Source organism: Castor canadensis, chromosome 16 (genome assembly GCF_047511655.1).
Source record: "Castor canadensis chromosome 16, mCasCan1.hap1v2, whole genome shotgun sequence".
NCBI classification, from domain to species: Eukaryota; Metazoa; Chordata; class Mammalia; order Rodentia; family Castoridae; genus Castor; species Castor canadensis.
Genome location: NC_133401.1, coordinates 48,218,645 through 48,232,640, shown reverse-complemented (window position 1 = coordinate 48,232,640; position 13,996 = coordinate 48,218,645). Strand labels below are relative to the sequence as shown.

At 37.4% G+C, this 13,996-nt stretch overlaps 1 protein-coding gene across 5 annotated transcripts in view; it reads right to left on the bottom strand.

The window, feature by feature from the left end:
- Lvrn (laeverin) overlaps positions 1-13,996 on the bottom strand; it is a 109,541-nt gene that overhangs the window by 67,857 nt on the left and 27,688 nt on the right. For all 5 annotated transcript variants that reach the window (XM_020171569.2, XM_074056990.1, XM_020171568.2 and 2 more), the window contains exons 5-6: positions 2,181-2,335; positions 466-579 (exon numbers count right to left, since the gene is read on the bottom strand). In XM_020171569.2, the coding sequence (XP_020027158.2) occupies positions 466-579; positions 2,181-2,335 (269 nt within the window). The remainder of the gene's footprint in view (positions 1-465; positions 580-2,180; positions 2,336-13,996) is intronic.

The window sequence follows — 13,996 nt, the reverse complement described above, 5'->3', positions numbered from 1 at the left end:
CTGGAGCTTCCAGGGCCAAGAAATCCTTGGTCTCAAAGGTTCTAAACCTTTGCCAGAACCCGTTTACATCATGCTTTGTGACTTCAGCTGAAATTAGACCAGGAAAGAGTGTCAATCTGTTTCTACAGGTGGCTCTGTAATTCCCCTACTCAATGTCGATCAAATTGCATATTATAAAGAAGCCAAGTTCAAGACCCCCAGAGATCACTGAAACAAGATCTGATGCTTTTCAACACACAGCTCACAGCAATTATGAATTTTTATGTCACTCCCACTTGAAAAAAGTATTTACAACAGGTAAAAAATCCTAGAATAAAAAACACATCAAGGATCATCTCTGGTCTTAGTCTTAGGCATTTACTATACTCTTTGTACTGGTCTGCATTTCGTAGGTTTTCATTAACACATAAATATTAATTTTATGATTAGGAGAAAAATTTTATACAAGTCAAGAAGCATACTCACTCCTGGGAGTTTGGGATTGAAATAGTTAGTGACTCCAAACTCAAAATAGGATGCAAAGCCCTCGTTGAGCCAGATGTTGTTCCACCAGTTCATGGTAACCAAGTTTCCAAACCACTGTTGGAGATGGGAGACAAAAAGAGCTTAGGTTTAAGTGACACTTACTGTCATTGCACATTAAATAACTGTAAGGTCAAAAAGACATAATTAAACCTGACTGGCCAACAATGATAAAACTTGAAAACAGGACTCCAAAACTCAGGTTCTGTTTTCACACGAGGAGCTATCAGTCATGCATTCCTCTGAAATAATTACTTCATCTCCAATGATGGAAAGCAATTTTGCTTTAAAAATGTGATTTTTAAACGTGACATCATCTAGAGTAGCATTTCTTAAACTATTGGGCTTGTCCAAAAGTTGGGGTTACTGAAGTGAAGCCGAAGGCCTCCTCCTGATCCTTTCACCTTATGCTCTAAGCAGGACCTTGCTGGAAGAGATGCTGTGTTTAAGGACACAGTTTGGTCTATACCACACACTCATCACTCAGGCAATCATGTGTTCTGCAATGTGGTCCAGCTGTAATTATTTTCTATTTGAGCTAAACAGAAAAAAAAGTGTGGATTTTGGACAGAACTGGGACAGAAAAACACATTAATTTCCAAAATCAACAAATCCATGCCCTGGTATTTAACCAAATTCTTCTAACAGCTGTTAGCAGCCAGTATTCCAAAATGTCACTTAGGTTATAATAAAAAATGACACTTGGAATGACTGATCAACACTTGTGAAAGTGCATGTTCACTGGGTGTGAGTCAATCCTATTAAATTGCTCTTTTCCAAAACTTCTCATGGAGCCACATAACTGAGAAGATAACACTGTCATGGTGGAGAGGATTTCTTTCTTGACAATCTTGTGTTAATGGAATAGAGACCAAAATGCAGGGTGGAAGTCTCCATCAGATCAAGTGACTAGCCTTCTACAACCACAATGAGAAGAATATAGACCCGAGGAAATGAGTCTTGCTTTTCCTGCCTTTGTTGATACAGCTTGAGGATTAGTTATTGTCACCTGCACTAATTCAACCTCTCTCCAAAACAAAATTAAATGAAGGTTTATGATGATTCACTGATGAAAAAGAGGTGTCTTTCAGCAATCCTTTTGAATAGCCTTTATTTTAAGGTGCAATGAAAAATGCTTTGTATGGCTTCCTTGTCTCTTTTTCTTTTTGTCTTTTCTTCTCCTTTCCTCCCTCCCTGTCTTCCTTTCTTTTTAATCAGTACTAAGGTTTGAACTCAAGGCCTCATGATTGCTAGACAAGTACTATACCACTTAAACCATGTCCCCAGCCCTTTTTATTGTAATATTTTTCACATAGGTTATTTCACTTTTGCCTATTGCTAGCCTTGGACTGTGATCCTCCTACCTCCACCTCCTGAGCAGCTGGGAGTACAGGCATGTATGGCCTACTTTTCTGAAGTTAACCTTTGGGTGTAAATCCTCAGCCTTTGGCTTGACTGTGCAGGCTCATCATTGTGATTCACCACCAAGAGCTCAAATCTAACTGGAGCTCCACTGCGCAGACCCTTCCTTGCTTTTACTCAGTGTTGCACTTCAAGAAACACTTTTTTCTCTTTTCAAATTTGGTATGTGTTTTTGTTTTCTGCTATTTTGAGAGAATATCTTCATGTGAAATAAGAAAGAATATTTTACCACATGCCTGGTGTCCAATCTCATGAGACACAGTGTAGGAGATCACAGTCTTTTTCTCTGTTAGTTCATCACTTGGTTGCAGCAACAATAGTGATTCATCAAACACCAATAGTCCCCAATTTTCCATGGCACGTTCATCAAAAACAGGCAAGGCAATTATATCTAAGTGGATTCAAATGGAGGAAAAAATTAAATCATCTTTTCCCCAAAAATTGTGATTCTGGCTATAAATTATCTCAAAATGAAATCATAAAACTACTGAAAAATACCGGAGCATATTTGTAACTTAAGGGTTGAGAAAAACTTTAAAAAACTGACACAAAAGACACAAGTTATTTTTATTATGTATAAATCAAATTCTTTGTTTTCTTTTTTTGTTTGTTTGTTTTTGTTTTGAAATAGAATTTCAGTATATAGCCCAGGCTGGTCTAGAACGCCATATACAGCCCATGCTAGCATTGAACATTGATCTTCCTGCCTCTGCTGTCTACGAGCCAGGATTACAGGCATGTGCCATCATCAGATACTTTTAATAAAATGACTTGTACTCAGAATATACAAAGAACTTAAAACTCAGCAATTAGAAACAAAATGGGCAAAAGGTCTGAATAGACACCTCACTAAAGAAAATATAAATGGAAATAAACATGAAGATGCCCAGCATCATTTGGTAGAGAAGAGTAAATTGTAACAATTTACTCTTATAATAATACCACTGTATACCTAGTAGAAATGCTAACATTCAAAGTAACAAATATTGGAAAAGATGTGGAGTGATAGGGACTTGTATTCACTGCTGGTGGGAATGCAAAATGGTTCAGTCACTTTGGAAGACAGTCTGACAGCTTCTGACAAACCAAACATAGGTTTATCATAGCTCTAACAATTGCACTCCCAGGTATTTACCCAAATGAGTCAAAAACTTACATATACATAAAAACTTGCACACAAATGTTTATAGCAGCTTTATTTATAATTGGTAAACATTGGTGACAACCAAGATGCCCTTAGTGAGTAGGTGGTATACTTTTATGATAGAGTATTATTCAACAGCAAAAGCAAATGATCTCTCACACCATGAAAAGGACTAGCCATGGTGGCTCATGCCTGTAATCCCAGCTACATGGAAGGAACAGGTAGGAGGATTGTGGTCTGAAGCTGGACTCAAGCAAAAATGTAACACACTACCTGAAAAATAACTGAAAGCAAGAAAGGACTGGGGATGTGGCTCAGATGGTAAAGCACATGTTTTTCAAGTGTGAGGCCTTGTGTTCAAACCCCAGTACCAACAAAAGAGACCACAAATGCATTTCTAAGTACAAGAAGCCAGTCTGAAAAAGACACATATAGATACAACTATATGAATTTCTAGAAAAGGTAAAATGATGAAGATGGGACAAAGGTCAGTGTTGTCAGGGATTGGGGGGGGTAGGATGTGAATAGGTAGAGCACGGGAGACTTTAATGGCAGCAAAGCCATTTTGCAGGCTCTTGTATTGGTAAATGCAATGTCATTACACACTTGTCAAAACCCATAAAACTGTGCAACACAAAGAGTGAGCCCTACCCTAGACCCTGGATTTTAGTGAATAATAATGTTTTAGTATTGGTTTATCAGTTTTAACTAATATAACAAACTAATGAAGGATGTTAACAGTGGAAGGGGATGGGGAGAAGGGGAAAAAGGGAAAAAATTATAAGAACTCTGTCCTTTCCACACATTTTTTTGTAAACCAAAAACTATTCTTTAAAAGTCTATTTAAAATTAAATACTTTAGTTCACCCCCAAACAAACTATAAATAACTTTGAAAGACAAACCACAAAAGGAAAATATTTGGAAAAATATACCACAAAAGATCAATAACATTTAATATTTGAAGAACACTATCAAATCAAAAAGGAAGAAACACTCAGGAGGCTGAAATGGGATGATTACTTGAGCCTAGGAGTTCAAGATCAGTTTGGACAACATAGTAAGACCCTGAATCAAAAAATCTAAATAAATAAAAATAAAAATTCACCAAAGAAATCATTCAAACAGCCAAAAATCTTACTTAAAAATGTTCAACTTAATGAGTTATCAAAAAACCAAACTTAAAATGATAAAACTTTGAAATGCATGAGAAGGTTAATAATACCAATATTATTACCAATATACCAATACTATTGGAAACCTAGCACATAGTCTGTAAGGCTGTCAACTAGTCAATCTTTCTGGAGTGATTTGAGAAACATGTTTCATAATCTCTAAAAATGTTCACACTCTGACTACATCATTCTACTTTTGGAATTTATACTGAGGCAAATAATACAGATATTTATAGATATTTCCCATAAGAATTTTCTCTGTTTTCATAGTAGCCCCCAAAAAGTGTACAATTGATCCAGTTTTCAACCACAGAAAACTAAACAAATTATTTTGTTAAATTGATATGTAGGAATTCCATGTCTGAAAATGACAATATGAAAGAACATCTAGTTATCTGGATTCTGTTGCTAAATAATCTTTTTTTCCCCAAAGAATAATGGCACCACTATGTTGCCATTTTTGTCAAAAACAAAGCAAATGAAACTGTGACTGAGAAGAGCCAGGTGACACAGGAGAGACTATATTCTGAAGAGAGAAGAGGAAGAGTGGTAATCATAAAAGAGGTAGCAGGACAGTAGAAAGGAGAAACAGAGGTAGCAGGATAAGTCCATATCTTCTACAAATCCCTCCCACAGAGCAGGGATTTGATGAGACAGTGACTGCTCCAGTGTGAAGGGCTAGCCTTGGTGACTCTGTCACTCCTTTTGTCTTGGAAGGTGATAGCAAGGCACCATCGTGAGAGAGAGCCTATTGTTTAAGATAGTTACTCTGGGAGGCTTGAAAACAAGGCACACTCATGGCTTAGTGAGTCTTGCTACAGTGTATGAGTAGTTGAGGAGAGGAAGAGGATCAGAAATGATTTCCTAGAAAAATTCAAGCAATAGGGAGCTCCCACAGACCCTGCCCTATCTGTCAGGAGGGAGTCTTACCACCTGAGGCTCAAGGGAGAGGGAGAACAAAATATCAAGTTTGTGGCTGGCTTAGTACTCAGCCTTCAGGTCCTGCCTCTGGGCTGTGTGAATTGACTGCTAGGTGGGTCAGAGCCCTGAGCCCAGACCTTCAGAATCACGATATCCACAGCCTCCTGCCCCACACAGGGAGAGGAACTGTCAAGCAGGACCTGAAAGCACTGAGACCCATCCCTGGGAACTGCATCCTGGCATGTGTTTGCTGGCAGTCAGGTCTGAGGGCCCAGAGTCCAGGAAACTCTGAATCACAAAAATTCCACAGCCTTCACCGCACAGGGAGTTAAACTGCTGGATGGGGTCTGTAGGCATTGTAACCAGCAGGTGGAGCAACCAAATCCCTCAGATCTCCCCCAGCCAGTGCAGAACTCAGTGCTCTATTTGCTCACCCCACTCTCTGACACATTTGGGAGTCACCCCAAGTCTTGGATGCTTGCTGGGCATGGGACACAAAACAAGGGGCATGTGGAACAAGTGGTAACCTGCTGAGCTGGCTATAAACTCTGAGCAACCAACATAATGCCCATCACACAAAGAAGAGAATCTTCTATAGTGAAAGCAGAGAAGTGGGTAATGAAACTTTATACAAGATTCCAGCTATCTTGATCTGAGGAGGGCTGGGGATCAGACCCCATACTCCGAGCACATGGGCAAATGCTTGGCCACTGAGCAATACCCACTCCAGTAGTGAGAAACAGCAACTGCAACCCAGTCACTACACTGCCCTGCCAGAACACTGAGACTATTTCAACTGAAAGACTACAAGTGATTAAAATTTCCAGGGCATGACTTGGCCTCAGATATACAAATTCCAATATAAGGGCGTAAACAATATGAAAAACAAAGCGACGTGTCTCTTCCAAAAATCAACAGTTCCACATAAAGGACTTGAATGATAGTGAAGCAAATGAAATTTGAAACAATGAAGTCAAAAGAACAATAATAAAAATGGTCAATGAAAATAAAGAGGGTATATACACATATGAGTGAATTCAGAGGATACAAATAAACACCTGAACAAAATAAGGAAAAAAACCACAGGATATGAAAGATGAGTTCAGTAAAGAAATGAAAATCCTGGAAAAAAATTGAAACTGTGGAAGCAAAAAGCTCAATAATCCAAATTTTTTAAAATAACTCAATTGAAAACCTCACTAATAAAATTGAACAAATTGAAAATAGAGTATCATGGATCCAAGATAAAGTAGAAGAATAAGAGCAATCAGAAAAAGACAAAGAAAAATTACTAAGACTTCTGGAACACTATCAAAAGACCAAAACTACAAATGATGAGTATAGAAAATGGAGAAAAGAAACAAGCTAAAAGCATAGAAAATATATTCAATAAAACAACAGCAGAAAAATTCCCTAGTGTTAAAAAAAAGTAGGGTCTTCCAGGTACAGTAGGTTTTTAGAATACCAAAAAGGGCAATATCACAAAAGAAACACCCCTAGATATATTATAGTTAAAGCACTAAATAAAAACTAAAGGAATTCATGACCACCAAACAGGATAATTAAAGGGATCCTACCCAGAGGAAAGAAGATAAACACAACTAAGAAAATACAAGAAAAAATAAATGCCACTAGAAAAATAGATTCGAAAATGAGGATTAGAAAAGAAACAACAACACAAAAACAGCAACAGAAAAAAATGACAAGAAATACTACATACCTTTCAATACTAACACTGAATATTAATGGGCTCAACCCTCCAATCAAGAGACCAAGAATAGTAGGTTGGATTAAAAAGCAAGACCCAGGAGATTCCAAGATGGCAGCTAGAGGGAGGAAGCAGAAAGCGTGCTTCCTAAAGTAAAATCTTGGAGAGATGCTGGAGATACACATTACAGGAATAACCACCAAGAAGAGGCAAAACTTTGACTCCTCCACACCCCCAGCCCACGTGTAGCATTCCCACTTCACGTTGAATGGAGAAACCAGGAGGGCTCCTGCACCGCCAGACACCAGCTCCCAGACAGCTTGGGAAGACGCAGAGCACAAGGTGAGCTAAGCTGCACGTGGTACTCCCTCAGACAACCCTGGGCCAGATCAGCATAGCCCCCTGAACAGACCAACCCCCACCCAGGGAAAAAAAAGAAAAAACTGAATAATCAATAACAAAAAAGACAAAGGGGGCGGGGCGCCCTGAGCGCTGAAGGGGGAGGAGGGGAATTCCTCATGGAACTGTAAATAAACAAGCTGGCTGAAGAAGGCAGGAGCAGCGGCACACGCCCAGCAACCAGGAGCAGGAAAGCTTGTAAAGTTGGCAGTGGGAGGAAAACTCCACAGGAGAGCGGGGAAGACCCACTTCCCAGTGAACTGTAAATAAACACGCCGGCCTGAGAAAGCGGGTGCAGTGTGCTTGGAAAGGGGAAAGCTTGAAACTCTAAGTAAACAAAGCCTGAGGGACCAGGTGAGTGTTAAGCTCACCCCTGAGATCTGCATAAATAAAGCCTCCAGCAACAGCAGGCTGACAGTAGTGGGCAGGTGAGCCACAGCCTCTGATAGCCATTCACAGAACCGTCTCCAGACTCTTTTTTTTTTTTTCTCTCTTCCTTTGATGAGACAACAACCGAACTATACCTGCATGCTGAAAAACTTACTGAAACTGTATTGCATTTGAACTTGGGACACATTGTGCTGTTGTTTTTGTTTTGGTTTGGTTTTTTGGGTTTTTTTCCCCTTTAATGAGACAATGACAGAACTACTTCGATACACCATCTCCAGGTTTGGAGGCTGAGGAACATCAAAATTATTAAGACTGAAACTTTATTGCATTTGAACTCGGAGATTTATTTATTTATTTATTTATTTTCAATCCTCTGTCTCTCTAATGCCTGTTCACTTACTGTTGATTAGTACGCTATCTCTGTTTATATCTTTGAAACTTTTTTCTTTGTTTGGTTTGGTTTTTTTACTTGTTTGTTTGTTTACTTTTCCCTTTTTCTTTAACTTCTTTGCTTTCCCTCTCCTCTCACCCTTCCATTCTAAATATCACCATTATTATAATTACAGGCAAAAAAATACTTAATTGCACACAGTACAGGGACAACAACAACACCAAGAGCGATGACGGGAAGGCAGAAAAAACAGGGAAACCAGTTTCCCCACAGCAAAAAATTAGTACAGGAACCAGAGGGGAACGAAGAAAACAGATACTCAGATCCAGACTCCAACAAAATGAAGATAAACTATGCCAAAGGACCCAATGAAGCCCGCAAGAATAATCTAAAAGAAATACTACAGGTAATCAATGAAAATTTTATAGAGATGATACTGGATATGGTCAACCAAAATGTACAGGAGACACTCAAGAAATTCTAAGACAACAAAAATAGAGAATTTGAAAAAGCACAAGAATAAATAAAAGAAACCATATAAGCATTGTATAACCACCAAAGTGAAACAAAGAACACGATTAATAAAGAGATAAATGAACTCAGGATGAAAATAGACAACATTAAAGAGGAAAGGACCCAGGATATGGAAAACCTCAGAAAAAAGAACGAAACAGAATTGCAAAACAAAATGGAAGGCCAATCCAACAGAATAGAACAAACAGAAGAGAGAATCTCAGAACTCGAAGATGAAATGGTAATTAAAGGAAAAACTGAAGAACTATTAGTTAAACAACTCAAGACCTGTGAAAAGAAAATGCAAGAACTCACTGACTCCATCAAAAGACCAAACCTGAGAATCATGGGCATTGAAGAAGGAGAAGAGGTGCAAGCAAAGGGAATGTGTAATATATTCAACAAAACAACAACAGAAAATTTCCCAAATCTAGACATATCTATTCCCTTACAGATGTAAGAGGCCTCCAGGACACCAAACAGACCAGATCAAAATAGAACTACCCCATGACATAACATCATTAAAACAAGTTCAGAAACTAGGGAAAGAATATTGAAGGCTGTAAGAGAGAAAAAACAAGTAACATACAAAGGTAAATCCATCAAAATCACAGCAGACTTCTCAACAGAAACAGTAAAAGCAAGAAGAGCATGGGGTGAGATCTTCCGGGCACTGAATGAAAATAACTTCAACCCCAGGATACTCTAGCCAGCAAAACTATCATTCAAAATAGATGCAGCAATAAAAGTCTTCCATGATAAGCAGAAACTAAAACAATATGTGACCACAAAGCCACCACTACAAAAGATTCTTCAAGGGATTCTGCACACAGAAAGTGAAACCCAACTTAACCATGAAAAGACAGGCAGCACCAAACCACAGGAAAAGAAAAAGCAAGAAAGTAGAGAGCAACCTCAACTTAGGTACACATAATCAAACCTTCAAACAACTAAGACAACTAAATGACAGGAATCACCACATACCTATCAGTACTAACACTTAATGTGAATGGACTTAATTCACCCATCAAAAGGCACCATTTGACGAACTGGATTAAAAAGGAAGATCCAACAATTTGTTGCTTACAGGAGACCCATCTCACTGACAGAAATAAGCATAGGCTTAGGATGAAAGGCTGGAAGAATTACTTAGCCAATGGCCCCCGAAAACAGGCAGGAGTAGCAATACTTATCTCTGACAAAGTAGACTTCAAACCTACATTGATCAAATGAGATAAAGAAGGACATTCCATACTAATAAAGGGGAACTAGACCAAAAGGAAGTAACAATTATCAACCTATATGTACCCAGTGTCAACGCACCCAATTTCATCAAACATACCCTGACGGACCTAAAAAGCATATATTAACTCCAACACAGTGGTCGTGGGAGACTTTAACACACCATTATCATCAATACATAAATCATCCAAACAAAAAATCAATAAAGAAATCCTAGATCTAAATAGGCCTACTTGATGTCTACAGAACATTTCATCCAACTTCTACACAATATACATTCTTCTCAGCAGCCCATGGAACCTTCTCCAAAATAGATCATATCCTAGGGCACAAAGCAAGCCTCAGCAAATATAAGAAAATAGAAATTATGCCATGCATTCTATCTGATCACAATGCAGTAAAAGTAGAACTCAACAACACAAGTAAAGAAAAAAAACATGCAAACAGCTAGAAACTGAATAACTCATTGCTTAATGAACAATGGGTCATTGATGAAATAAAAGAGGAAATTAAAAAGTTCCTGGAAGTCAGTGAAGATGAAAACACAACCTATTGGAACCTATGGGACACAGAAAACACAGTCCTGAGAGGAACGTTTATAGCCATGAGTGCATATATTAAAAAGGCTGAAAGATCCCAAATCAATTTGAGTTTCCTCAAACTCCTAGAAAAACAAGAACAAACAAATCCCAAAACAAATAGGAGAGAAATAATAAAAATAAGAGCTGAAATCAATGAAATAGAAACAAAAAAAAAACCATACAAAGAATTAATGAAACAAAAAGTTGGTTCTTTGAAAAAATAAACAAAATCAACAGACCCCTGGCAAACCTGACTAAAATGAGGAGAGAAAAAACCCAAATTAGTAGAATCAGGAATGCAAAAGGGGAGATAACAACAAACACCATGGAAGTCCAGGAAATCATCAGAGCCTACTTTGAGAACCTATATTCAAATAAATTCAAAAATCTTAAAGAAATGGACAGATTTCTAGATACATATGATCATCCAAAATTGAACCAAGAGGATCTTAATCACCTGAATAGATCTATAAAAAATGAAATTGAAGCAGCAATCAAGAGTCTCCCCAAAAAGAAAAGTCCAGGACCTAATGGATTCCCTGCTGAATTCTATCAGACCTTTAAAGAAGAACTGATACCAAACCTCCTTAAACTGTTCCATGACATACAAAGGGAAGGAAAACTGAATAACACATTTATGAAGCCAGTATTACACTTATCCCAAAACCAGGCAAAGACACCTCCAAAAAGGAGAACTATAGGCCAATCTCCTTAATGAACATTGATGCAAAAATCCTCAATAAAATAATGGCAAACCGAATTCAACAACACATCAAAAAGATCATTCACCACGACCAAGTAGGCTTCATCCCAGGAATGCAGGGGTGGTTCAACATATGAAAATCAATAAATGGAATAAACCACATTAACAGAAGCAAAGACAAAAATCATTTGATCATCTCAATAGATGCAGAAAAAGCCTTTGATAAGATCCAACACCATTTTATGATAAAAGCTCTAAGAAAACTAGGAATAGAAGGAAAGTACCTCAACATTATAAAAGCTATATATGTCAAACATACAGCCAGCAAAAGACCAAAATTTGTATGTTCTCCCTCATATGCGGACATTAGATCAAGGGCAAACACAACAAGGGGATTGGACTTTGATCACATGATAAAGCAAGAGCACACAAGGGAGGTATGAGGATAGGTAAGACACATAAAAAATTAGCTAGCATTTGTTGCCCTCAACGCAGAGAAACTAAAGCAGATACTTTTAAAGCAACTGAGACCAATAGGAAAAGGGGACCAGGAACTAGAGAAAAGGTTAGTTCAAGAAGAATTAACTTAGAAGGTAACACACATGCACAGGAAATCAATGTGAGTCAACTCCCTGTATAGCTATCCTATGTTAACTAACAAAAACCCTTGTTCCTTCCTGTTATTGCTTATACTCTCTCTTCAACAAAATTAGAGATAAGGGCAAAATAGTTTCTGCCAGATAGTGAGGGGTGGGGGGGTGAGGGAGGGGGTGGGGGTACATGAGGGGGTCATGGAAGGGGGTAGAAATGACCCAAACATTGTATGCCCATATGAATAAAATAAAAATTAAAAAAATAAATAAAATAAAATAAAAGGGTCTGACTATGGTCAAAAAAAAAAAAAAAAAAAGCAAGACCCAACCACTTGCTGCCTACAAGAAGACATCTCACTGACAAAGATAAACATTGGGTGACAGGATGGAAAAATACATTCAAGCAAATGGACCTGGAAAAGACAGGAGTATTTATATCCATATCTTTTAAGACAGACTTCAAGACAAAATTTGTCAGAAGAGACAAACAAGGTCACTTCATATTAATAAGGGAACAATTCATCAAGAGGAGATAACAATTGTTAAAAAAAATTAGCACACACAATTTCATTAAACAAACCCTACTAGACTTACAAACACAAAGCCCAACACAGTAATAGTGGGTGACTTCTCACCAAGAGCTATGCCATGAAGACAAAAGAAACAATAAAGAAACTTCAGAATTCAATGACCAAAAGAGTTGAATACACATCTACAGAATATTTAAAGCAGAAGCTACAAAATACACATTCTTCTCAGCAGTCCATGGAACTTTCTCCAAAATAGATAATCTCTTAGGATATGAAGCAAGTCTTAACAAGTACAAGAAAATTAGGTAGTCACCTGTACTTTATCAGGCCACAGTAGAACAGTAGAATAAAACTAGACCTCAACAGCAAAAGAAAATATAGAAAATATTCAAACACATGGAGACTGAACAATGCATTGTTAAACAACCAGTGGGTCATCAAAGAAATAAGGGAGAAATTAAAATGTTTCTAAAATCAAATAAAAATAAAAACACAACTTACAAGGACCTCTGGATACAGCAAAGGCAGTGCTAAGGGGAAAGTTTATAGCTACAAAAGCCTTAATTAAAAAATCAAGAGATTCCTCCAATAAATAACCTAATAATGTACCTCTACCTCTTAGAAAAGGCCCAATCCCAAATTAATAGGCAGAAAGAAATAAAGATCAAACCAGAAATCAGTGAGATGGAGACTAAAAAAAAATACAAAGAAGCAATGAAATAGAAAGTTGGTTCATTGAAAAGAAACCACACTAACCAAAAGGAGGAGGAAAAAGACCCAAATTAATAAAATTAGAGATAAAAACAGATACCACAACAAAGAACAATGGAATCCACAGGCTCATTAGGGAATAGTTCAAAAACTTATATTCTAATAAACTAGAAGGTCTACAAGAAAAGGATAAAGTTGTATTTGCATTTGACCTAGAAAATTGACCTAAAGTATATAAACCACTTAAGCAGATCTAAAACAAGTAATGAGATTGAAGCTGTAGTAAAGAGTCTGCCAACAAAGAGCCGAGGATCAAATGGAGTTCTACCAGACCATTAAAGAACTAACACCAATGCTCCTCACACTGTTCATAAAATACAGAGGGAAGGAATGCTACCAAACTCATTCTACGAAGCCAGTATTACCCTGACACCAAACCCAATAAAGATATAATAAAAAAAAGCATAGACTAATTTCCTTAATATAATTGCAAATATTCTTAATATACTACTTACAAACCAATTTCAACAATGCCTTAAAAAGATCATACAACATTATTGAATTGGCTTCATTCTAGAGAGATGCAAAGATGGTTCCACAGACACAAATCAACAAGTGTAATATAGCACATAAACAAAATCATGTTCATATCAACAGATGCAGAAAAAGTCTTTGACAAAATTCTACATCCTTTTGTGATAAATGTTCTGAAGAAATCAGGAATAGAAGGAACATACCTCAAATCATAAAGGCTATAGCCAACATCAGACTAATGGGAAAATTTGAAATTTTCTCTGAAGTCAGGAATGAGCCAAGGGTGTCCACTCTCCCTATTCCTATTCAGTATAGTACTGGAACTCCTAGCCAGAGCAATAAGGCAGGAGAAAGAAAGAAAAGACATTCAAATAGGAAAGAAATCAATCAAAATATCTCTATTTGCAGATGATATGATCCTATAGTTTAAAGACTCCACCAAAAAAACTATAGATCTGATGAACACTTTTGGCAAACTCGCAGGATACCAAATCAACATGAAAAAATCAGTAGCTTTTC